This window comes from Mauremys reevesii, linkage group 11, assembly GCF_016161935.1.
Source record: "Mauremys reevesii isolate NIE-2019 linkage group 11, ASM1616193v1, whole genome shotgun sequence".
Classification (NCBI taxonomy): Eukaryota; Metazoa; Chordata; order Testudines; family Geoemydidae; genus Mauremys; species Mauremys reevesii.
The window spans coordinates 20,990,972-21,018,030 of NC_052633.1; the positions used below are offsets into that span (position 1 = coordinate 20,990,972).

The window sequence follows — 27,059 nt, forward strand, 5'->3', positions numbered from 1 at the left end:
ATTCTCTGACAACATTTGGCTGGCAGACACGCTTTTGACATAGTGGGATCTAACAGGGCCCCAATTAACTTGATTTTCAAGAGGGAGCCTTGGTTGACTCTCTGATGTTTAGGATGAGACCCACATGGTTGAGCAAGCGCAGCGTGGTGCCGATATATGCAAGAACTTCCACTCTGGATCTGTCCCTCAGTAACCAGTCATCCAGATATGGGAATATGTGAATCCCTTCTTCCTGAGATACACAGTAACAATGACCATGCATTTGGTAAAAACCGGAGGCAGAAGAGAGGCTGAATGGAAGCACTGTGTATTGAAAGCGGCGCTCTGCCATGACAAATCAAAGGAACTTTCTTTCTGTGTCTCGGCAAAATCGTCACATGAAAGTAGGCGTCCTGAAGATCCAGAGTAGCAAACCAGTTATTCTGAGACAATGAAGAGAGGATGGTCGATGGAGACTGTTCAGAACCTCATGTACCTGATATATTAGTTGATGCCGTAAAGGTTGAGGATGAGTCTTAACCCTCCCTTGGATTTGGGTACCAGAAAGTACTGAGAGTAGAAGCCATGACCCCATGTTCCAGTGGAACCTTCGCCACTGCATCCAAAGCCAGCAGAAAACACACCTGCTCAAGGAGCAGTATCTCATGAGATGGGTCTGTGAAAAGGGACAGGGAGGGAGGGTGGGGAGGAGGTGTGAAGAGGAACTAGATGGCATAACCCAATCTGACCGCGTTAGACCCAGCTGTCGGTGATGATCAAGCCCCAAGTATTATGAAATCAGGCCAGCTTGTCCCCATGGGGGGAGATGAGGAGGCAGGAGTAATGACTGGAACAGTGCTTTGGACCACAGAGTCAAAATGGGCACTTGGGGGATGCTGGAAGAGGGCATGTGGACTGGCTGAGCCCCGAGCCCGACTGCTTTCTCTTATGAGATCTATCCCTCTTTCTATGGTAGTCCTGCTGCCTTGGAGGAGGGAAAGGCTGCCCAAACATGCACTGTGGATGGTACTGCTGTTGCTGCTGAATGCTGTCTTAGCACCTCTGCGCCACAAGCATGTATGTCCCCAAGGACTGCAGGGTAGCCCTGGAGTTCTCAAAGGAGTACAGCATCTCGTCAGGCTTGTCTGAGGATGGTGTTTGGCCGTTGAAGGGCAAATCCTCAATGGCTTCCTGGACATCAGGGGAAATGCCTGAATTTTGCAGCCAGGAAGCCCTCCTCATGGTGATCATGGAGGCCATCACCCTGACTGATGTGTCCGTGACGTCTAGCGTGGACTGCAAGGACATCTTAGCCACCAAGCATCCTTCAGTGACAAATGCCTGAAATTCCTCCCATGAGGACTTAGTCAGCTGGTTGGCAAATTTTGACATAGCTGTCCTGTTAACAAAATCATACTAGAGAGCAACATTTGCGGGTTAGCAATTTGCATCTGTAAGGAAGAGAAGGTGCAAATCTTTCTGCCCATGAGATCTATTTGTTTAAAGTCCCTTTCCTGGGGGCTAGATTTAAACCTGCTTTGCTGGGCTCTGTCGTTCACCGCAGTTACAACTAAGGCATTTGGGGCCGGATGGGAGTAAACCCCTCAAATCCCTGCACGGGAATGAAATAGTGCTTTTCCATGTGCTTAGCTACCGGTGGTACTGAAGCCGGCATGCTAGAGAGGGCCTTATATGGTTCAAGCAGTGAATCATTGATAGGGCAGTGACTCCCCCGGGGCAGACGGCTAAAGGATGCCCACTAATTTGTGAGTGTTCTCTTGCAAGAACTCCATTTGAGGGAAGCAGCTACACACCACAATAAGTCTTGGTATGCCTTAAAATCCTCTGGTACTGAAATGAGTGATATAGAATCATAGAATATCAGGGTTGGAAGGGACCTCAGGAGATCATCTAGTCCAACCCCCTGCTCAAAGCAGGACCAATCCCCAAATCCCTAAATGGCCCCCTCAAGGATTGAACTCACAACCCTGGGTTTAGCAGGCCAATGCTCAAACCACGATATACCAGGCAGCACGGAATTGTCTGGAGATGAAGGCAAGGCCCTTAACTAGGCTAAAGCCAGATGCTGTTCCAGGGATGATGGACCTGGATGAGATGACTCTGGAGGCTCTCCAGGGAGAAGGACTGCTGGTGCCTGGGCTGATGGTCACCACCACAGACATGGTTGGCAATCTTGCCCTTGAGTGAGACAAAGAGCAGGACCTCCGTGAACGAGGAGCATCCTATGGATTCCATGGAGGCCACTGGCAGGATAAGGCATCGGTGGCCAGTAGGTGCTAGGCCAGGGCCTCTGTCTCAACCATGAGAGGAGCGCCAATCCCTGTACCCTTACCAGTCCTTTGATGGCCTCCAATGCTGGTCAGGAGATGGAGCGCGGGAGGATGACGACCCAAACTCAGACACCGAGGAGCCTTGGGATCTGTGGGATAAGGGTGGAGCAAGACCAGAGGCAGCGAGTAACCAGCTGTCACCCAGAATGAGGCAGGAAGCGGTGCTGCCAATAGATCCAAGCATACCGGTGCCAGAAGTGGTGTCAATCCCTAGTGTCTGCAGGTGCTGACATCAAGGGTGGTGAAAGCCACCAAAGTAACGTTTGCGGTGCTGACTGCAGTGGTGCCAAGTTGATTCCCGGTACCAAGATGCCCTGTACCAATCCCGGTACTGGCCCTGCTTCCACAATCTGTGGAAGGGGAACAATGGGGTGCGACGTCTAAAAACCTGAGGGTTCAGCGGCTCATTCAGTTGACAAGACTATAGATGACGCAAACCTGGCAGTCCTGGAACAAAGAGGTTGAGATCAAAAGGCAGAGAAGGTCTGTAGCAGCCTGGTACACCACTGACATAGACAGTCAATACTGGCATCCCTATTGTGGGTATTGGAATCATTGGATGCCTGGGTGCGGGAACCAGAGTCAACAGTACAGGGTTTCTAACCTCCCTACTTGGTACCGGCGATGGGTTAGAGGTAACCGTGCCACCCTGTGTGCCCGCATAAACTCCATGCCACTCCATGCTTTTCCTATGGGAAGTGGAAGAGTCCCCCTGAGACCTGGAGCAATCTCGATCAGTCCTATGTGACCTTTTCCTCCGTGCAGTCAACAGGGACCGGCTCCTCAGTTTCTCCGGAGAGGCGCCTTCTCTGGAGTGTGAAGCGGCAGCACACTCAGAACCCAAGGACGATCTCCGACCTGACAAAGGCCTTGGTGCCGAAGCAGCCTGCTTCAGGAAAAGGTCCTGAGTCACTTGAGTCTGATCTGCAGATCTCACAATGCTCTTTAATGTGGGCCCCACTGAGACAGAGCAAGCACCGCGTGTGGGGATCGCTGTTGCGGATTACTCCTCCACTTGAAGGCCAATATTTAAACCCCGGTGAGAGCATCACTGAGGAAAACTAAATTAATACAACTCACACTACTACGTAACACTAAGGGTACTACTAACTATGTACAACAAGAGAAAACCTAAATTAGCTGAGGGGTTGTGAGGTTAAGACCACACACACAGCTCCATCTCCAGCCACAGGTAGTATGAAGGAACTGAGGGAGGGTTGGGGCAGCACTGCCTTATGTAGCCAGGGGAGGGGCTATGGTCACAAGGTGTGAGTGCCACTCCTCTATGGCTACTGCTAGGCAAATTTCTCCAATTCCGATAAGCTGGGCACACACACACGGCTGCATCTATTTGGAGAACTGAAAATTGTTCCTTCCTCCAGGCCCTGGCTCAAATTCTGCTCAGTTACAGCCTAATTCTGCAAACACTTTTCACATGAGTACTCTTCGTTCATGCACATAGTCCCATTGACTTCAATGGGACTCCTCACATGAGTAAGTCAACTTGCTTGAATAAGTGTTTGGAGTATCAGGTCCTGACACCACTACTACCTCACTGACTTCAGTGGTGTTTGACCAGTGTAATTGGGACAGAATTTGGCCCCATCGACACTATTCTAAAATTTTGTGTTATCCAGAGCTGTATTTAAACATCATCCTTGCTATTCCAAATCTCTGCTAATAGTATTTCCTTATGCAGGGTTGACAGCGAGGAACAATGTTATGAACCAACTTACAAAACTGCATGATAGGATTGTGGGGGTGTGCAGGGGGAAACAGATCAGTAGTACCATTCTGTACACCAATTGGCAACATGCTTCATTCATGTCTACACTGGACTGGGTGCTCAAGGGAGCATCTTGCTTGCAAGAACCATTATTACAGCACTAGTGCAGACAGGGCTTTATTACCCAACAAGGCCCAAGTCAATTAATTTGCATTAGGAATTTCATCAGACTGCTGTAGGACAAACACAGAAAGCCTGAACTCAGGTCTTGGCAAGGCTTTGCAGTCCACCCTCAAAGTTATTTGGATGGAGAATAAATTACTATCCCAAACTGCTTTGTATTACCTGTACACGCGCTGCATCCTGAGTGGACACATGCACATCCATTTCATTATCCTCTCCTCTTGGAACAACAAGTACACTGTTAGTTTCCAGGTAAAAGTGTTCTTGTCCTCCAATGTGGATTTCACCTGTTATAGTCAGAATCACAGGAAAAGCATCAGTGGGTATTTGAGGCCAAATGAGATCAGGAGATGTGTGCGAGAAAGTTTTGCACAGAACAAAAAAGAATGGAAATATTTATTTTATGATATTGCTATATCTCATTTTTCTAACTTGCCTCTGTGGGAGCCTGGTGTGTTTATTTGAAGGAAATCTCTTTCTTCAACCATCTAATCCTTGCATAATTTTCTTCTTCTGGGTAAAAGTGGTGTCAGTTTAATATCTGATACATTCCCCCATCAAGGGATTTATACTGTAGGTCTGTTCCATCTCTAGCTACTATAATCTATTGTAACCTTTTCTCCTTTTCAATATCTTTGTAAGATGAGGAAAACGTCTCATCTTGTTTCTTTCCCCTTCCTTCCTTACTTGTCCTCTGTGTATTTGTATGCCACTCGCCTGTTGTGATTGCCCTTGGTTCTGCCTAGTCTAGTCACTTTCCTATTATCTCCGTTTCCTTACATGAATGGAAATCCATCAGCACATTACAAAAGCTCTTTCTGTTGATACTCTGTGTTTCTTCTCCTTGGTAGTGAGCCTGGGTTGATGCTGCACTAGCTATTATCCATGAGGCATGTAGTAGTATTAGGGTTCACAGCTGCAGCCACAAGAGGGCGACATGATCAAGCATGTCAATGTGTATGTTGCGTAATGTTCAGTGACGAGGGTGACTGTCATACACATTGGAACAGAGATGACAGTAGAGGGCGGTGGGAGTAATATACACTGTGGGAGGACAAACAGCAAGACACACAAACATGTATTAACTGTCTGGGCATTTGTACTGGGCTCTTTGGCTCACTACAGAGCTACATTCTTTAGTCTGTATGTCTTGGTAGTTTAAACACAGATTTTAGTAAGACATCTCTAAATGTGAGTTCTACTGTAATGACTAGCATATGTGTATGACTAGCTACTTCAGCTCATAACACTCCTTCGCAAATCACAGATATCTCTATCCCTCTTGCAACGAAGTACTCCACAGGAATTATTTTGCCGTTAGTGGAAGAATGCAGTCAAAAACTGTGACTAAAAGGAGGCACTGATCATTCCTTCCAGAGGAATAAGCACTGGATTTGAAGGGCTTATGCCTGCAAGAAACCCTGCAATTAAAGGCCTAGGCCCATGATTTAGCACATATTTGTCAAAAGGCATTGGTCCCCGGCTGAAACAAGAGAAAAAGAATCCCGCCAAAGGTGCCGTAAGTATGGAAACAGGAATATCTTTGGTGATCCTCTGAGTACTGCGGCAAGAATTTACAAAATAACATTTCAAGAAGTGCTACTGAGAGGTAGAGAAGACACCAGTAGTGTTAAAATCTTTCACTCAGTTTTATGAGTGTTTGCAGTCTCTGGTTTAAGATAACAGAAACAATAATTATATGCAAATTAAGTGATTAAAACATACTCAAAACTTTTTATTCAAAGTACAGTAAAACAAACAAAAACAGTGCCAAGTTATTGATCTCTTACCAAGTCTTGTTTTAAAAGTGGTCAATTGCTTCATATGCCAAAAAGCTAGCTCTCTTGTTTTCTTTATTACATCTTATTTTGTGAGGTCCCATGCCCTTTAAATAGATGGAGTCATCTATCATAAGTCACTTAATTCATGGTTCTATTTTAGGCTATATTATTTTAAGGATGAATATAAGTCCTCTCTCTTACCAGTATAATCTTTGGGAAGAGATTTTTTTTGTTTTAAACGAGGCCAAAGGCTCTCCCTCTGTTTTAATAAAAGTGAAACACTGATTGATCTGCCATCTGAGTCACATTGAAGCAGTTGCTGTCTAATCTCTTATCATCCCTAGGGTTTATCTTGCGTCAAAATGAGTTTGAATTATGGGTGGGCTTAGCTAACAGGTACTACCTAAACCTGATCTAACACTGACCTTTTCCCTAGAGGGTAACATGCACCTTTAGCTCCATTTTAGCTATGAAAATGGCTGTGTTTAGGTCAATCTGAAATTGCACATTAGTTAAACTGAGTCTAAACTTCAGCTCTTTTCGTAGTCAAGACAAGCCCAAGGTAAGTTCCCGTGGGAATGCTACGGAAGTTCTCATATGGCCTGAAACACCTGTTGGAAATCAGACTCAATCATCGGGACTGCCCACCCAGTGCAGGCAGCAATTTACCTTCAATGATTTCATCGGCAGACTTAAATCCTTCTTCAATATTGCCTTGTTCTAGTTTCTTCTCTTTTCCAAAGTATGAATTGTACTTTATTGCATCCTGCAGCAAGGAAAGAACCCATACAACTCAACTGCAATACTGCCGACAGCACTACCTTTTTTTTTGTTTTGAATAGTCATTTGTTATCTATTCAACTGCCACCTTGCATAGCCAAATGTGGGTACTAGACTCAGTGTGACAATATCTACTTTGTAGCGACAGCTTTCTGTTGTTGCTGTTTTTTTCTGCAGGTCTCATTGCTCTCTGCTTTCCCACAGCCTAGAAATACTAAAGGTAGTGTGTGTGTGTGTGTGTGTGTGTGTGTGTGTGTGTGTGTGTGTGTGTGTGTGTGTGTGAGAGAGAGAGAGAGAGAGAAGAGTACTAAAGATAGGTAGGTGTGTCTGTGTGAGAGAGAGAAAGAGAGAGATTTGGCCTGATTCTGAGAACCTCCCCAAATCGAACACTGGTGCAGGATAGTGCCAAATCTCCATCTAGAGTTAGCTGGTGTCACACTTGATTTCAACTGATTTATACTGATTTACTCCAGCTAAGAATCTAGCTCATGAGGAGATGGACATGCCCAGTGCACATTTTTCTGTTATACTGCCTTGCTGTGCATCTCATCCCTGTTGTGCAGATTAGCCTCTGATACATTAGATGAGCAGGCAACCACTAAGCAAAAAGCAAAGACTTTTATGCTTCCAAAAAAGAAAAATGTGCAAGGGATTTTTACACTATGAAATCACAACCGAAACCCACCCCCACTAAACAAACCTACATTTCATACCAAATTAAAACCTGAAGCCCGACAGAGTCCTGCACAAGTAGATAAACAGAGAGTGAAATGATGTAACAGCTTAACAAGACAAAAAAAAAAGAGCTGGCTTATTACCTCAATGGTCAGTATTGGCTCCAGATCTTCATACTCTATCTTCACTTTTTGAACCCCTTGCTTTGCCTGAACAGCTGACTCTGCAACCACAGCACAGACAATCTGACCCACACAGATCACCTGCAACACACCCAACACATATAAGCTGGTGAAAACCCTGGGTTGATTCCATTACTGAACAGTGACTGTGTATGGGAGAGGGGTTATGTTCAGATAATCAGTGCTTTCATATACTCTGTGAGAATTTGTTTGAGAGCAGACCATATTTCATTAGATATGAGAAGTGCTATTGGCAACAAGCATCTATTGCTGATAGCATTTCTAGCATTAGAAATGCCACTGACATTTATGATCTTGACTACAGTGGGAATTTGCTCTGATCCCAGACACTGGTGGCCAGATTACCCTAAATTAAGTAGGAGTAAAAGCTACATCAGCACAAATCAAATCTTTCCTTGTCTACACCAGCATAGGCGCCGACTTCCACTCTGCCCGGTGGGTGCTCGACCCCTCCTGGCCCCGTCCCAGCCCCACCTCTTCCCTCCCCTGCACCACCCTTACCCCACCCCCATTCTACCCCTTCCCCAAAGTCCCCGCCCAAATTCCACCCCCTTCCCCCAAGTCCCCACCTCTTCTCCGCCTCCTCCCCTGAGCGTGCTGCTTCTCCCCTTCCCTCTCGGAAAGTCCTAAGTGCCGCCAAACAGCTGTTAGGCGGCGGGGGTGTGGGTGAAGTGCTGGGAGGGCGGGGGAGGAGCGGGGACATGGCGCACTGGGGGCAGGGGAGGAGGAGGCAAGGAGGAGGGAGCTTGGCTGCCGGTGGGTGCGGAGCACCTGCTAATTTTTCCCTGTGGGTGCTCCAGCCCCGGAGTCGCACTCATGCATCTATGTCAGGGACTGGCCACTGATGCATGGAATTATGACATACTCCCAGTGCAGCCACAGCCCAATATTTGGCAGTGAGGGAGAATCAGGGTGCAAGATGCCAGTGCACAGTCATGAGGGAAAGAGAATGGCTGACAGGAAGGGGGTGTAGGTGAAGAGGAGAATAACCAAAGACAGCAAGAATGGAAAAGAGGTTAGAAGTCCATAGCAAGAGGAAGAGTGAGGAAGAGAAGGAAAGGGAAGGAGTTCAAAGTCCTCTGGGAAGGAAGAGAAACACTGACTAGAAGATACAGAAAACGTGAGATGTAGAAACACAAGAGGCCTGAACAGAAAGGAACCATATTCAGAATGTCCGACCATATTCAGAATGTTGGGCTGTGTGTTGCTAATGATGGAGAGAGACCTAGGCAAGGGGCATTTTGGCCACACACAAACCCTGTAATTGTCTGGCTCCCAGCTGTCAAACGGAGGAACAGAGCTTGCAGTTGCAGTGTTGCCACACAGGGTCTGTTCATGTTTTGCCCTGGATTAGGCAACTGCTGACTGGCTAGCATGCTAAGATTTGTTTTATTTTCAGAAGGAGTAAGGTCCTCTTAGAGGATCTTCCTCATTCTATTTATCTCTGATCCTCAAAGGTCTCCTGCCATAGTATAGACAAGTGACTACCTCACAGTGCCCCCTGGGGGCTCCAGAGCAGCCCTGCATGCAGCCCATCACCTCAGTTTCCCTTCTTGGATCCTCAAATAAACTCCACACAGGGTTCTTCCAGTCCATTCACAACAGCTCTCCTTGGGATCTGATGTATTAACTTAAAGTTCAAAACTAAACACAAAAGTCTTCCCTCCAGCTTCAGCCAGGTACAGCCCAAAATCCCCAGGTCTGGTCAGAGACCTTCCTAGCTGGAGCAATTCCTCTTGTCTCTATGTTTTCACTGCAGGAGTGCGTCTCTCTCACCCTCAGCAGTTTGATTACAACCTCCCAAACTTCCCCCTTGCTGCAGCCACCTTCTGCTCTTTATAGGAAATTGCCAGATACCCCTCAGGTGAGGCTCATTCTTTAATCACAGCTGGCTTGGCCCCAGGCTCTCCCGCCAAAGGGCAAACCACCCAGGCATAGCCATTCTCTCCTACCTGGAGGGCAGGGTGTAGACCCCTCCAGAACCAGGATCACTATTCATTCAGTCAGCCACAAAAGTCACTGGAGAATGATTTAAGGGATCCTTCCCTATTCCTTTGTCCCAGGAACCAAGAGTCCTGTACTGCTCCTGCTCTGAACATCTATTGGCAATGCGCTGTGCTGCAACTAGACTGTCAGGCTGGTATTCTACATTGGAGTCATTTTCAGAGCAGTTTTTCAATAAGCAAAATATTTTCAAAAGTTGTAAGTTTCCTTCTTCATAATAAACTGTATTTAATTAAAGACCAAGACACCTCAGCCAAAAGCAAGAAGTACCTCATCTTTTGCATATGCTTGCTCATCATCAGTGCCATTTTTCCCTGGAACATCTTCAGCTGTTACCACATCAACTACCCCTGGCACTTTGAGGGCTTCTGATACATCAATTGTTCTGGGAAGAAGAATATAAATGGCAGTGCCACAATTGGCATGTATGGGACAAATATATTGAATACAAATGCTTCTGCAAGCTTCAGGACAAAGAAACATAATCCCCCTTGTATCCTCTTCAGACATCATAATCTTGGGAAACACTTTGAAATGTGTTGAATAGTGTATTGTGAAAAAAATACTCGACTGCTGTAGTGGTATATTTGAAGAGGAAAGTGGGGACAAGTGGTGGGAGGGAACAAGAGACAGGGACTGGCATAAAATAGTTATTTAAATTGTAGTCCTAGTACTTGGTACTAGGTCCTAGTACTTGGAAAGTTCAAGAAACCCCAATATATATTTTCCCTTTTGTGTTAAGGGCTCTGTGATGGGGTGGCTGCCCCTCACTGGTATGTAAGGGGTTAAAGCCACCGTGGGGAGGCTGCATTGGAGGCAGCCAACAAGGAAAAGGCTTGTAGTGCCAGCCAATTACGGGGAGGTTTATTGGAGGAGCCAGTCAGGGCCGGGCTGACCCATATAAGAAGGAGAGCAGAGCAGAGCAGAGGCAGTCACTCCCTGGAGCTTGAGGGAGGAGGACTGGCTGCTTAGAGGGCTGGAGCACCATGGACAGAGCAGTGCTGGGCAAGGTCAGCAGAGCATGAGAAAGCTCCAGGCTGATGGCTGCCTAACAGAGGCCCTGATACAAGGGCAGAGGAGGTGCTGGGGCAGTGGGGAAAGTGGCCCAGGGAAGGAGGTGGCAGAGTTGGAGGAGGGGCAGTACGTGGCTGCCGTCTATCCCTGGGTCAGAGCCTGGAGTAGTGGGCAGGCCCGGGCGGCCCCCCGCTTCCCTTGCCCTCACTGGCCACTAAGGGAAGTGGTCAGTGCATGGACTGCAGTCTGCCACTGAGACGAGTGGCTAGAACTTGGACTGCAGATTGCCACTGAGGAAGTGGTTGGACTGAGGACAGTCGGTCCCCCAGAAGTGGGGCAAAAAACCAAGTGGGGCACAGCCGGAGGGCTATGTCCAGAAGAGGATGACCCAGTCTGGGGAGCAACACAGGTCCTGGACTTGGGGACAGGAATTACGACAGTGAGACACCACCTGAGGAGGGTGCACTGGCAACTTCGAGATAATTCCCAGGATGGCCAGCAGGAGGCGTCGTGTAGTGAGGTGACCCCGTCACAAGCTCCATGCATTAGAATGTGAACTCTTCCTTATCTGATACCAACAAAGCATAAAAAAGAGATCCTTGCTTCATAATGTAAGTCAGCCCTTGAGATGGTGGTAGGACACTCCTTCTGAATCTGTTTGTTTCTGTTGTAAGCTATACATATTCAGAGGTCAAAATACATTTTTTCTGTTTGTACAGTGCCCAACACAAATGAGCCCTGATCCTGCAACATAAATACCATTAATAACAATGAGTGTAGGAATGAATAACTGACTGGCATTGCAGTACCAGCATGCTTTAACGAGGTGCTACCGTGAAGAGGACATGGCACAAAACCTGGTAAGACCAGACCTGCAGAGGGACACTCTGGAAAACCAGGAAGTGAGTAACACTAATTGAGGAATCTTTAGACTGAGGCAGCTACAAGGAACCTGTCCCCAGCTGTACATTTTTCTTCTCCAGACAATAAGACCCCATGTTTAAAAGTATTAGCTGTTCAGACTCCCTCTTTGCACATGAATTACACTTTCATCCACCCGTTGTTTCCTGATTTCCTTTTCCACCATGCTCTGTTCCAGCCCATATCCAATAAAATGAACATGCTTCATTAGTAGGACCCAAGTCTATTAGAAAATGGGGGAAACATCTAAGTGACCTCATACTGTAACATTTTTCTTACATCTCTTTTATTTACTTACACAATCTTTGCGTGGGCTCTGGAACTGGTTACCACAGCCAGGAAAAGCTCTTCATCCACAGCACGAATGTCATTGCAATAAACAGCTTCACCAGTGGCGTGCTTAACCCCGGATTGGTGCATGATGGGACGTCCTACTGGATCTTGGGGAGGCTGCGCTGGATCTACATCCTGTTTAATAAGAATGTGGTATCCTAGAGACAAAACACTAACTACAGAATCCCTTATTTACGAATGCCTTCTGAAATCGTTTTCCCATTATAAGCGTGTGTCATTAAACACACATTGAAATTTCTCAGATATTGTGGCTAGGGCATTAATGCCCAACAATCTAAACCCAAAGTTCTATGTAGTCATTCCATTGTTATTATTTATATTACCTTGGCACCTGGTGGCCCCAGCTGAGATCAGGGCCCCTTTGTTCTAAATGCTGCACACACACAGAGTAGAGAGAGAGTCCCTGCCCTGTAGAGCTTACAATTTAAACAGACAAGACAAGGTTGGGACAGAACAGAGAGGCAAAGTGATTTGTCCAAATTCACACAGCAGCTCAATGGCAAAGCTCAGAATCAATGTCATCTGAGTCCCAGTCCAATGACCTACCCACTAGACCATGCTGCCTCTTATACCATCCAGGCTCAAGGAGCTATTCCACAAGCTTAAATATCCCAGTTGTTTCAAGAAAGTTAAAAATGAGCAATATCTGGTACATGTTATATGAAAAAACTATTTGAAACCTGATCTGTATTAAGGGAGCACTTTAACCCTGCCGTGCTTGCTTTCCTGAAAGGATAGGTAAATGTATGTTCTGGCCTCTGTTTGCCAGAAGCTGGGAATGAGTGACAGGGAATGGATCACTTGATGATTACTTGTTCTGTTCATTCCCTCTGGGGCACCTGGCATTGGCCACTGTCAGAAGACAGGATACTGGGCTAGATGGTCCTTTGGTCTGATCCAGCATGGCCGTTCTTATGTTATGTTCTTGTATAGATTAGCCCAGGGGTCAGCAACCTTTCAGAAATGGTGTGCCGAGTCTTCATTTATTCACTTTAATGTAAGGTGTCACATGTCAGTAATACATTTTAACCTTTTTAGAAGGTCTCTTTCTATAAGTCTATAATATATAACTAAACTATTGTTGTATGTAAAATAAATAAGGTTTCAAAATGTTTAAGAAGTTTAATTTAAAATTAAATTAAAATGCAGAACCCTCCAGACCGGTGAGCAGGACCTGGGCAGTGTGAGTGCCACTGAAAATCAGCTCATGTGCCGCCTTTGGCACGCGTGCCATAGGTTGCCTACCCCTGGATTAGCCTAACAAAACTGGTCTCATTCAGGTTTCTACTAATTAAATTCCAGTCAACCTTCCCTTCTGCCATTTCAGAGAGAGTCCTGAATTGAGAGCACTGAAAATGTGGTTGCCCATAATGGCAACCTTAGTCAGTACACAGATCTGGTGCTCTCTGCTGCTGAGCTGCTAATGATACATTTAGAGAGACAATGTGGGTGAGGTAATATCTTTTATTGAACTAACTTCTGGAGAGAGAGAGACAAGCTTTTGAGACAAGCTCTTCTTCAGGTCTCTGTGTAACCTCAAAAGCTTGTCTCTCTCAGAAGTTGGTTCAATAAAAGATATTACCTCATCCACATTGACCAACACAGCTACAACAATATTGCATACAGAGATACACGTGGCATAGCCTGAAACAACCCAGCTATGAGGGATGGTCAAGGATTTACTGTCAGGACTTTTTTCCTCTGGAACATTGTATTTTTGACTAAATGAAACTTCCACAAAAATTATCAGTTTTTCTAAAAAAAATTTGAATTTTTCATGAGAAAACTGGAAGCAAACATTTTCAGGTGAAAAAGAGTGCTCAAAACTGCTGATATTTTTTGGCTGAAAACTGCTGAAAAGCGAAAAAAGGGTTAGTTTTCAGCACTTTTGGTTTTCAGACAAAAACATGACATTTTCTGTTGAAAATCTCAATGACAATGAAAAAAATTAGTTTTTGTGGAAATTTTCTGCTGGAAAAACAAAAACAAAGTATTTTCCAACTCTACCCTACATATTATAACTTTGGCTAAATGAAACTTTTAGTTCAGGTTAGCATAGTTTAGACCCTCAGATACCACAGCATGTGCTCTCAGAAGAAAGTCTGGAATACACATCTTAACACACTTAAAACTACCTTCACAAAACAAGGACACTCCACCATAGAAGTAGATCGCATCTTGGAACAAGCCACCCAAATACCCAGAGAGAATGTGCTTCAATACAGAAAAAAAAAACCCACCCACCCTAGTTGTGACTTACCACCCCACACTGGAACCTATATGGGGTATCATTAAACAATTACAAACTATACTCAATGGGGACCACATCCTGAAATAAATATTTCCCAACCCCCCCTCTTCTGGCCTTCAAACAATCTCCCAACCTCACCAAGCTCATCGTCAGAGCAAAGCTCCACACAGACCAGGACCAACCAACTCAAAGCAGCACCACACCCTGCCAGAACAGCAGATGCAAACCCTGCAGACAATTCTCTGCTGTTACAAGAAAAAGTTACTCACCTTGTGCACTGTGTAACTTGAAAGCTTGTCTCTCTCACCAACAGAAGTTGGTCCAATAAAAGGCATTACCTCACCCACCTTGTCTCTCTCATATCCTGGGACCAACATGGCTGCCTACAACAACACTGCAAACAACCTTTGAAAAGATATATAGGCAATGCAGTGTTGTTGTAGCCATGTTGGTCCCAGGATATGACAGAGACAAGAGGGGTGAGGTACTATCCTTTATTAGACCAACTTCTGTTGGTGAAAGACACAAGCTTTCAAGCTTCACAGAGCTCTTCTTCAGGTCTGGGAAAGGTAGTCAGAGTGTCACAGCTAAATACAAGGTGACATAAATACAAGGAGACAATGCATAAGTGGAGAGTTAGAATGAAAAACCAGAAGGCATAACGCTCATTAGGGACAGCATGTGGCAGTCACAATTCACAGCTGGCATAGTTTGCTATGAAAGCAACTTCACTGACCTGGTATGTTTGCATACCCTGGGGTGCTTCACTGTGAAATGCTCCTAGGGCACTCAAGTTCTTCTTGGATAAGTCAGGATACTTAGCTGGGTACTGAAACGAAGGCAATTTAACAACACTAGTGTCATATCACTGCTTTTAAAGCTAAATTTTCCATTTACAGATTTTGAAAAACATAAATGTTAAAGAAGCAAAGATTTCCAGTTTGCTCCCACAGCTCATACACCAGCACTGATGTGAAATAGGTGTGAGCTGGAACAGCATTCTGGGCAGCGATATGCAAATGGCAGTCACAAACTTTCCATTCTGCTACATATACATCCTTGCTATAGCAGGCACCTTTTAAAGTGGTGGAGAGTTTACACAGGTGGTAAAACAACAGACAACGTTTAATGTGAGCTGGGTCACCTGACATAAAAAACCCAACCCATCTCACCAAAAATCACAGTGGTTGGAGGGTAGTCCATTGTCAGGACGGGATGGAAGGGGTTGTTGGTAAAAAGAGTGACAGGATCAGATTTCAAACTGACTGGCAAACAAGGAGTGCAACATGGACCATCTCCCCTCTGGGTGTGTTCCTGATCCTTTCAGGACATGATGGTATTTGGGATAGTTCACAAGAAGGCATGGACACAGGGGATCATGTACTGAGAATGGGTTCTGGGTACGTTTCAGGCTGGAATTAGATCTCATGGGTTCATTGTGGTTATCTTCTGATCTTTAAACCCTGGAGCTTTGCACTTTTGCTGTTTGGCAGCCAGAGAGTACATTGGTGTACCCTACTGCATTATTGCTCTGGGCGTCTTCCTGGACAGCCTGATGCAGCTATGCAGTGCGGCCCTGTTGGCGATTTCAGCCATTTCTCCATGTTATGTGCTCTGCTCAGGCTATCTAGTATTTAAAACCTCCACCTGTCCCTTTCAAAGAAGCAACATTATTTATAAATGTAAACATGTTGTCACAGCCCTAACATTTTGTTACAGCTAAAGGAATTCCATCATCAGGCAATGAAAGGTCTGGCACTTCACTGAGAACGTGTTAAACTCTAACTATGAGCAAATATTTTAGCCTAGCAGGGCTCTTTAGCACGGTATAATAACCGAGCTTGGGGCAGGAGTTGAATATGGGCACAATCTGCATTCAATAAAGGATGTATCAGTCCGGTCATTCAGTTAGCCTGCAGCCATCACCATGAGATCTGAGCACCTGGTAATGAACATTGGGAATAGCCTTTCCAAGAAAAAGAAGTGAATTTGTGCAAATGCAGAGGGAAACCACTTACCATTTTATTTAATCCATACAACACTTCCAGGTAGAACTTGAAAAGGAAGCTGACAAGCAGAGTTCTTCTGTATTCCACCTTCCCTCCTGGAGTTGAGGGGGAGAGAGAAATTTCTCCAAGCACCAGTTTGCAAGCTTCATCCAGCATCTGCTCATTCCATTGCCTGGTGGAGAAACAGACATGCACACACACACATACCTATTTATAATACTAAACTGCAGCTAAAGCCAAAGTGTTAGGTAACAAAAGTTTAATTCACATGGGCCTGATCTTGCAGTCCTTTTGTACCTTTTGATTTCAGCAGGAATTATGTGCATGTAAGGATTGCAGCAATCAAGTCTTAATAAGCTGACCACTGAGGGTAAATCTACACTGCAATAAAACACCAATGGTTGGCCTGTGTCAGTGGACTCAGGCTCGTGGGGCTATAAAACTGCAGTGTAGACATGCAGGCTTACATTGAAACCTGGGCTCTGGGATCCTCCCCCATCACGGAGTCCCAGAGCTTGAATTCCAGCCCGAAACTGAATGTTTACTGCAGTTTTATAACTCTGCACTGCCTGAACCCTGTGAGCCCGAGTCAACTGACATGGGCCAGTCACGGGTGTTTTATTGCAGCATAGACATGTCTTATTTGTTTCCAACTAATTGGTAACCATTTATATCATAGTGTATTAGCAGTAGAGCTGGTTGGAATTTTTCATGCCAATGTTTTTTTCTCATGAAACTAAGACCCTTTTTAGGGAATAGAAATGTTCAGGAAAATATTCAGATTTCCTCAAAATTTTCCATTTTTTGAAAATTTTCAATGGAAATGTTACTTTGGTCATTGTTTTTCATTTACTGGTGTGTATATTTTTTTCTACTGCCAATTTTAACCAGTTTCCACTTGTAAAAATTTTTCACTTTCATTTCACTTTCAAAACTGAAGTGTCATTTTGAAAAAATATAATTTTCCAAAAATAAAAAATGTTGATTAAAAAAAAAAAAGGAACAGAAAATGTTTAAAGCAAAACAAAGCACAACCAACCAACCAACCAACCAACCAACCAACCAACCAAAAAAGGTTAATTTCAAAATCCATCTGAACAAAAACAAGTTAGAAATTGGCAGGATTATTTTATTTTAATTTTTCAACCCACTCTAATTAGAAGTGTTGATTACTTAACCTCTTCTTTATAGTACTGCTCTGCAGCATCATGCACATTTACGTCAGATTAGTGTTCATTATAAGTACTACACACAGTACAATAATTTCACAGAAAACATGCAGTCCTCCAGTTTTTAATAAGATCACTTATTGTCATTTAAAACTGATTGGGTTAAATTCACCACTTCTGAGACAGTGAGGTGTAAATTGCACCCTTGTTCCAGCACAGGCTACTGTACTGGCAAATTCCTTCACCCGTGGCTACGGGGCCAGGAAAAGGGAACTTTATCTTTGGGTTGGAGCTTCACAGGAGAACCTCTGGGAGAGGTTGCCAGGGGATAAGTTGTATCAGGGTGGAGCATCCTGGATATTCCCTCGCCATTGTTATTGCTGCTCACTTTCCGGACAGTGGGGGTTGTGGGCGAGATGTGCAACAGCTGTGATCTCTACATTTCAGTCTCTATCAGCAGAATTTGGCAGAACAAAGGGTTTATAGAGCCCACTACATTTCTGTCAGAGATGTACTAAATCATACAGTACCTCCCTATGAGCCTCTGGCAGGATTTCCTTGCACTGACTGTGATAGGGCCAATGCCTCCGTATAAAATATTCAGGTCCATAATGATGTCAGTGTTTGGTTTGAAAAGGACTCTCATTCCAGAATTCACAACTGATAGAGCATTTTTCCGGCGCTCAGCCTGTCGGAATGCTGACACAAAGTCATCCTGATCAAAAGAAAGCAAGGAGGAATTCCATCACTGGCAGAAATTGACTCTATTCTGAGTCTTAATTAATCACAAGTGACTCAAAGAAAGAAAAAGAATATTTTTCTCAAATTATACAGTGATGCAGTTAAATTTTTGTATTTTTTCCAAGTACTAACTAGTGATGGTCTGACATGTCCCGGAGGATATGCTTGTGATAAGCCTATTCACAGGCTGATATGACAAACTGAAGATTTCCACAATGGTTCAACGTGTTGTCAGAAGCACCCACTTTGAAGTGCTGGACAATCAGTATTGGCACAAGTCACTTCCAATGTGACTGGTGCGTTATTGTTACTGAAGTTTGCTTCCAGCACAAAACCAGGTGGCTGTGCTGTGCCAAAGGACTTGATTTTGCTGACTGTTTTTTAACAATGGGATTTCTATACTTCATGCGACAGAGCCAGAGATTAAAGAGTGCCAATTCTGAATTGTTCAGAAGCCCAGTTCTGATTTGTCTGGAAGCCAAATACTCTTGCTCTAAATTAACATAGTAGCTTCTTCCATACTCAGCCTGAAGATATGTGATGGCTGCCTTCTTGGCTGTTCCACTTACTGGGGATTCAACTGGGGTCCTCCAGAGCTAAAACCATGGAGCTGATGAGCCAAAGCTCTGTAGCTGGGGGCTGTAACAAGTCATGTTCCGTGTGGATACCCATTGGGTTACAGAAACTCATCCTGAAGTGTAGGTTTTAAATATACCCCTTCCAGAGTCAGAGATGGGCCCTGGCCAAGCCTCTAGATCTGAACAATCCCAGAACTTTGGGCTGTTTGAAATCCAGATCCAAGATTTAAATCCATCGCTATTAGTGTTTGATGGGACTCAGACCCATCTCTCAGTTTCTGGTGCCCACATGAAATTTTAATGTCAGGATTACATGGCCAGAGGGGAGCCCTTTCACAGCTGGAAGATTTTCTCAGCATGTTTCATTCCCACACATATCACCTGGGCAATATTCACTCGAAGCTGCCAGAAACTGAAAAAACAACAACAAACAATGGGCATAAACAAGAGCGAGAATATGAGCTACAAAAATATGAGCTTTCTTGACTTTCTTGCAAATAATCCGATACCCTGCTCACACTAAGTAGCACCTTATTTGGTGAATGGGTAATTGATTTCAATGGGACTGTTCAAGAAGTAGGATCCTATCCTCCATGAGGAAGTGTGGCCAAATCAGGTCTCCATGGTGATAGATTCATTTTCTGTGGTGAGGCTGATGAAGTTCACCATCCTATCAGTGTTATTACTGACCGTTTGCTTTAGCTGTCAGGTGTGAGTGATCGTTTCAGTCAGACAGCAATGTTAGTCTCTATTCCCTTCTGTTCTCAGGTGGGAATGGCTCTCTTGGTGTTTGAGATTTCCATGCTATAACTTCCAGGGAGACACTGCAGTTTTGCTTTTTTTATCTTCCCTTCCCCTCTTTGGAGGGTAATAATAATTGGAGATTTACCAATCTCCTAGAAGTGGAAGGGACCTTGAAAGGTCATTGAGTCCAGCCCCCTGCCTTCACTAGCAGGACCAATTTTTTGCCCCAGATCCCTAAGTGGCCCCCTCAAGGATTGAACTCACAACCCTGGGTTTAGCAGGCCAATGCTCAAACCACTGAGCTATCCCTCCCCCCTTGTTTATAGTCCCCTTCCAAATTCTCCTCCAGTTCATTAATCGCCAACCATAATCACTGCTGGGATTCAGAATTTCTGAACAGAAGTGCTGCTGGTTTACCAGATTCAGTGTAGCGTGCAGATACTGAGTTTACAGAGTCTGGGGCTTTTTTTACAAGAAATCTACCTGGGCCAGCCAGCCTTTAACTTAGCAAATTTGTTAGTCTCTAAGGTGCCACAAGTACTCCTGTTCTTTTTGTGGCCTGCATGTTAGTTAGTTATGCTCAAAACAGGTACTAGTCTCATAAGAATTTATTTAGTGTTTAGACTCCATGAAATGCTTATAAGTTGCTGCATGCATTAAACTCACTTGTAATGTCTGTATTCCATGCTATAAGAAAATATGTAAAGTTTTGCTTTATAACTTTGAAAATATTTTCTCTGAACTTGTGAACCTAGGCATGGGAATCGTCCTGCCTCACCATCCAGAAGGATCAGAGGGGTAGCCGTGTTAGTCTGGATCTGTAAAAGCAGCAAAGAATCCTGTGGCACCTTATAGACTAACAGACGTTTTGGAGCATAAGCTTTCATGGGTGAATACCCACTTCGTCGGATGCAAGTAGTGGAAATTTCCAGGGGCAGGTATATATATGCAAGCAAGAAGCAAGCTAGAGATAACGCGGTTAATACGCCATCATATGCCAGCAATGCCCCTCTGCTATGTACATCGGCCAAACTGGACAGTCTCTACGGAAAAGGATAAATGGACACAAATCAGATATTAGGAATGGCAATATACAAAAACCTGTAGGAGAACACTTCATCCTCCCTGGCCACACAATAGCAGATCTTAAGGTGGCCATCCTGCAGCAAAAAAACTTCAGGACCAGACTTCAAAGAGAAACTGCTGAGCTTCAGTTCATCTGCAAATTTGACACCATCAGCTCAGGATTAAACAAAGACTGTGAATGGCTTGCCAACTACTGAACCAGTTTCTCCTCCCTTGGTTTTCACACCTCAACTGCTAGAACAGGGCCTCATCCTCCCTGATTGAACTAACCTCGTTATCTCTAGCTTGCTTCTTGCTTGCATGTATATACCTGCCCCTGGAAATTTCCACTACTTGCATCCGACGAAGTGGGTATTCACCCATGAAAGGTGCCACAGGATTCTTTGCTGCTCATCCAGAAGGACTATCAAAATCAGATGGCCCATCAAGGAACTTCACAATACAAAGGATTGGTTAATGGCCCTATCAAACCTGGGAAATGCTACATGCAAGGAAACTCATCCTGTGGATTTGGAAGCTGAATGAAGGAAATTAAACAAAGTCACAGGAAATTTTTTTATTTTTTTTTACTGTTTGAACTCTGACAGGTCTAGAGACACCAAATTGAAGCCAGAGATCCCTAGGGGCTGCCCCCTGGATCCGCCCTGAAAGACACTTTGAATTGACAGATCACTACAACTCTGTCACTCTTATGATTTGGATGGTAACTCATTTGTGTGTATATGTTTGCTTGCTTTAATCTGTAAACTCTAAATTTATTTTTCCTAGTTAATAACCCTTTAGATAGTTTATTACACGACTGGCTATAGGTGTTGTCTTTGGTGTAAGATCTAGAGTACCATCTGATCTGATGTAAGTGACTGGTCTCTTGGGACTGGAAGCAACCTGAATGTGGTGTGATTTTTGGTGCAAGTGACCATTTATCACTAAGTCCAGTTTGTCTGGGTGGCAAGATAGACTGGAGAGTCTAAGGAGACGGTCTGTGACTGCACGATAAGACTGTTATAGTGATCCAGGAGTTCACATCTGTTACTGGCTTGGTGAAATCTAATCACAGAACACACCACCAGTTTGGGATGTCTTCCTTGTTTTTGACAATCTGCCCCGAGGCAGGCACTCACAGTTGTGAGGCACTCCAGACAGCATGACCGGGGTCTCCTTGTTTTCTCTTTTTAACCTGGGCAGATCCTGCAGTGTCATCACTCGCAGAGATTCCCTTGGCCATTTCCTTGTCTGTTTGAATCTCAGCACTCTCACTTTTATCTGGGTTTCTTCTGCGGTTTTCTCCATATCCACTAGAGGGACACCTAATAACACTACAGTTGCTAATACCACAATTTCCCTTCCCCAACTCCTTAGGGCCAGATTCCATCACCCTCACTCATAGTGATCTGTCTTACTCTGGGAGTCGTCCCACTGAAATCAGTGAAATCAACAGGACTACAGAGAGCAAGTGGGAGGCAGGTGGGAGGGGAGGCAGAATCTGGCCTTTCATTTGGCGGATGTGGTACCAGTATTACCTCGTCACTGGGATTAATGGGGCATCCTATACTGCTACTGTACTGAGGAGGGATGCCTGTGCACATATTATAGGAGAGAGAAATAACATAAAGAGACCCAGTGATTAGAAAGGTGGACAGATGATAAAATGAGTTTCAGCTTGGCAAAATGCAAGCTGATATACCTGGGAGGACATAACACTACCCCTAGAAAGCAGAGACTTAGGGCTTGTCTTCATGTTCAGTGCCAGGGGCGCTGGACCAGGCAGGGTCCAGGGGTCATGGTCCTTCCATTTTTTACTGGCTGTAGGGGCGAGAGACCAGGGGCAGGGGGCGGAGAGGAGTGAGTGGGGCCTTGGGGGAAATGATGGTGCGAGGGCTCAGGGGAAGGGGCAGCACAGAAGGTGGGGCCACGGTTTGGGCACCAGTGGCCCCCCCACACTTTTAGGGACCTTCTGCTTCTCCCGTTCAGCGCTACAGCTTCTTTGTAGTGAAGAAGCTCTCCCATCGACATAGCGCTGTGTGTGGTTAGGTTGGTATAACTATGTTGCTCAGGGGTGCGGATTTTTCTGCTGATCTCTTGCCCTCCCCTTACACATTCCAGGTGGGGAAAGTGACCTAGATTCAGGGAGCCCTGATGTTGCTCCTTGCTCCCTCACCCCTCCATAGCCCTCTAGGGGTGCGCGGAGGAGCAATGTTCTGGCAGGGTCCGGGGGAGTGAGCAGCAATGCTGGCTGCTCTGTGCATCCAGGTCAGTTTCCCCACGTGGGCGCAGGAGGAGGGTGCAGGGTTGGGGGTGAAGGGGGAGTGCCTGGGGAGCCTGCTGAGGCCAGGGGCAATGGAGGGACACCTGCGGGTGCTAGGAGCAGTGTGGGAGGGGGTGTGCTGCATCCATGGAGGCCATTTTCCCTAAGGCCAGCCCTGGTAACCCCACTGAAGTCAGTGATACTGCTCGTAAGGATTAATTGTGTCATAACCATCTGCAGGATCTGTCCCCAGGTGACATTGGTACTGAAGTTGTTGCCGTGCATATTAAAATGATTTCCCTTTTGTTCAAAGGCTCTGTAACATTACGTATAGCACACCCTGTTAAAAGAAGCCCAGAAAGGACTCCAGAGCACTTACCTTCTTAGAGTATGGGATGAGAACAGAGACTATGATTTCTTTTGCCTTAAGATCTGCATTTTCATATCCAGCAAGAAACTGATCATTTAAAGGAATCTGTCGTGTTCCATCTGTTGGAGAGAAGTGTAGTTTGTTAGAGAATGTGGAGTATGAAAGGAAAGTCTGCACTTTGCAGATGCAAATCATCTAATCGGTGAAAGAAAAGTATACTAGAAAATACATCCTACATTCATACTCTAGTACTTAGGTATCTAGGAATGACACTGATCCCGCAAAAATTTTCCCATGAGTATTCAAATACAGATTCACAAAAAAGAAAAAAGGGCTCAAATCTGTAACAGATCCTTCACAATGAATGATTTCACCAGCTCTAAACTCAGTGGCATGCAGTGACAATTTTAGCAAGGTATGCAACAACTTTTTAGATGACAGATCAAAAGTTTTATTTTCTAATATTGTAACACTGCTATTAAAAAAACAAATAAATTTGCTAGCTCTGGTCTATCGCAAATGTTTTGACTGTATATTTGCACGCCTTGTGTATTCCATTCTACATTTGCTGTGAGAGTTCTCTCTGGCTTGGTGTGAGCTGTAGGATAGCACTGGTGAGGAAAAGGTAGGTAACAGTGATCACTGTGAACAACTGTCAGGTGTATTTGATATTCTCTTTACTTCTCTGCACTTTTGTTTTGCCATTAATTAGACTTTCATGATTCCAAACTGGGCATTATATAGCAACCTGTTTGGAAGCTTTATGTCATAGGCTTTTACAAAGAAATATTGTTTTGCAAAGCAGTGGCTGGTGAGAAAGTATATGGTACCAAACAGGAGAACAAGTGAAAGAGAAGCATATATAAAAAAGGCAATTTTCAAGGATACATTTAAAACAGGAAAAGATTCAGGTGTACTAATGAAGTGAAAACAGTAGAGGCAACATCTTGTTTTTAAATATCTTAAACAGTTAAACAGATTTCTTGTTTTAGAAAACAGTAACATTTCAAATAAATTAATTATGTATGTAATTATGTAACGGCTTTGTTTAAAATGGCAGTTTTAGTGTGCATATAATTTCTCTATAGAGTGCTCAATGAATTACTATTTTCTCCTATATATAAGTTTAACGGAATTTGGCCAGTGGCCTCCTCTGACTGACCTCTGCTTACCTTGGTTCCTTCCTGCAGCACATGCCTTGTGTATTCAGTTAGACACATGGATGCCTCATGTTCCACAAAATGGTGTCTTCCAGGTGGTGCATGTGAGGTCATGCTGTCTGGAGGACACTATTTTGTAGAACAAAATGACATCCTCCATGCTTGTTTGGACCAGGGGCTGCCATTTTTTTCTGGGGCATGCAGATCGCTTGCCCTGGTCTAAAACTAAAGTTCTCCATTCCCATGGAAGTCAAGGGAGTGTGGTCAGCATGTTTCAGGATCCAGTCTTAGACTGTAAACTCTCCAGGGTAGGGACACTTGTCTTTGTTGTCCCTGTTAAGTAGCATGCACTTTGGTGCTATACAAATAATAAATGCTAATAACACTGTGCTGTATGCATGATGTTGAGTAGTGCTGATTTTAGTGTCAGTAATAGATAGATGAATTAGTAAGCTGATTAAGTAGCTCTCCTCTTTTTACTCAAAAGCTTTAAACAAAAACATTTAGGACATTAAACAGCTAACAAGCAGGAAGCTTTAAAGGCAGAAATTATCCGACTTCATGATGAACAAATTATCCTGGAACATCTTTGGTTCAAAGCTGCTACACATTAAGGCCAAGATTTTCAAAGTGGCCATTGATTTTAGGTGCCAGCATGAAATACTTGGGCTTTATTTTCAGAAGTGCTGACCCCTCTCCCCTGCATAATCCCAGTGACATCAGTAGGAGTAGTGGGTGCTCAAAATGTATGAAAATAAGGTATGTGTTTTCTCAGGCTGGGTAAGACATTAGCAGCAAAAGCAACCATGGGGAGGGTGTAAGAAACTGTAAGTTAAAGCTGGTCAGTCTGGCCTGGCAGCAATGTGGGGAGGTTATTGATACCACATGGACATCTTTCTCTTCCTGGCCCCTCCACTTCACTTTCACAGCACTGTCAGTTTTGTTCCCTTCTGCACCTGGCAGCAGGAAGGAATGTAGCAGCCTGCATTAGCTAACACTTTTTGCCAGTGACAGTCACAGGAAAGCACCAGAATAATTTTGTCCTGTGTCTACTGATGTGGAGGAAACGAGGAAACAAGTGAAGATACCCATCACTTGTACTGCTAATTGTGCTCTACAGTGATGCTCTCACAGATACGTAACAGAGAGATGCTGAATCTTACCTTTTGATGCCAGACTGAGGACAGAGTTGCCAACTGCTAGGACAGGGTTCAGATCCCAAGTTGAACCTCTACTTACAATATGTCCACCTAAGGACTTTAACAAACGAAGAGGCTATTTTAATTGCTGTCTTTTCCATATATAGCAATATTGATCTAAAACATGATCCTATTTTTAGGGCTATTAAAAAGTTAGGGTAATTTATTGTTGAAACTTCATTGAAGTTTCATATTCAAACTTTTCTAAATGATAATTTCCCTCTCATTTTAATTTACAGCTCATGGAAGTTCCTGACCTATAACCCCAGACGAAAGACACCAACATGACCCCGGGTAGATGACCTGCCCAAAAATAGAGAAAAGGCCACTCCTTCAGCCAGAGAGGAGAGGCCACAAAAGAACTAGGGCAACTGAGTTTTAAAGAAAAATGGAAGGGTGGGGTCAGAGGCAATGATGCAAAGCCTTTCAAAGTGAGGAGAAGCAAAGGACATCTTGATTCTGAGCTTCCACACAGCAAGTGGGCAAATGTGTCACTGCTTATCTGGTAAACTCTACTATTATTTGTGCATTTCAGTAGTAGCTGACACAGGCACTGGCTTCCTCCTTTCCCCAGGGGTGCTCAACCCCCATTCCACCCCAGGCCCTGCCCCCACTCCACTCCATTTCCCAAGGCCCCCCTTCTGCCCCACCGCTTCCCACCCAGTTCCACTTCCTCCCCACAAGCGTGCCCCATACCTGCTCCTCCTCCTCCCCTGCAGTGCCTCTTGCATGCTGCAGAACAGCTGATTGCAGTGGGCAAGAGGTGCTGGGGGAGGAGTTGACCGCTGGGGCTGCTGGTGGGTGGGAGGTGCTAGGGGGTGCAGAAGGGAGCTGGCTGCTGGTGGGTGCTAAGCACATGCTATTTTTTTTCAGCACCTTTGGTCAGAGGTGCCATGTGAAAGGCCCTGGATGGCTATGTACTTAAATCCCATTCTGGAGGGACAAAGATAACTTCAGTCCTTGGCTCCTTTGCCAATAAGGGTGCTGCCAATTAGTGTGTTGTGGAGACCGGTCCATTGGTAATGACAGAAAGCCCCGATTTAGTTCACATAAGCTATCAGATAGTAATGCTTTTTAATCATTACCAGCATGGACTGGATTTGAACTGGTTACCTAGATGGAAAGGCTCTGAGATGCTAGTCAAGCCCCAGAGACAGCCAGCTCTTCTCTAAACAAGCTTTACAGATTTGTAAGTGAAGATCATAGATATATACTTTCAGTGCTGGCCTGTTTACTATAATCATTGAAAACATACAGCCAAACTCCTGATTTGTTCTCCAGCAAGGGTTTTCAGCTGCTGCAAGAGAGCACGGAAAATCTTTGTCTTCTCCTCTGGAAGCTCCGGGACTACTTTCATCAGGATGTCTCTGAGTTGGGCCAGAGAGCAGGCAGCACCTATCACTATTCCTGAAACCCAATTATTTTAAATAGTGAAATAGGAGCATCACACTTTAAATGATCACAACTGTACCTGACCATGGAAATGTTGCTTCTATAGTCAGCTTTCATCAGGTATATTTCACACACACAAATCTA

General features: G+C 44.6%; 1 protein-coding gene across 1 annotated transcript in view; it reads right to left on the reverse strand.

Annotated features, from left to right (window-relative positions):
* Nucleotides 1-27,059, reverse strand: part of LOC120375097 (aldehyde oxidase 2-like) — a 94,284-nt gene that overhangs the window by 32,015 nt on the left and 35,210 nt on the right. The window contains exons 11-21 of the mRNA XM_039495765.1: nucleotides 26,779-26,930; nucleotides 25,488-25,581; nucleotides 23,174-23,283; nucleotides 17,931-18,115; nucleotides 16,241-16,403; nucleotides 14,959-15,051; nucleotides 11,916-12,085; nucleotides 9,953-10,067; nucleotides 7,619-7,738; nucleotides 6,690-6,786; nucleotides 4,402-4,526 (exon numbers count right to left, since the gene is read on the reverse strand). Coding sequence (XP_039351699.1) covers nucleotides 4,402-4,526; nucleotides 6,690-6,786; nucleotides 7,619-7,738; nucleotides 9,953-10,067; nucleotides 11,916-12,085; nucleotides 14,959-15,051; nucleotides 16,241-16,403; nucleotides 17,931-18,115; nucleotides 23,174-23,283; nucleotides 25,488-25,581; nucleotides 26,779-26,930 — 1,424 coding nt within the window. The remainder of the gene's footprint in view (nucleotides 1-4,401; nucleotides 4,527-6,689; nucleotides 6,787-7,618; nucleotides 7,739-9,952; nucleotides 10,068-11,915; nucleotides 12,086-14,958; nucleotides 15,052-16,240; nucleotides 16,404-17,930; nucleotides 18,116-23,173; nucleotides 23,284-25,487; nucleotides 25,582-26,778; nucleotides 26,931-27,059) is intronic.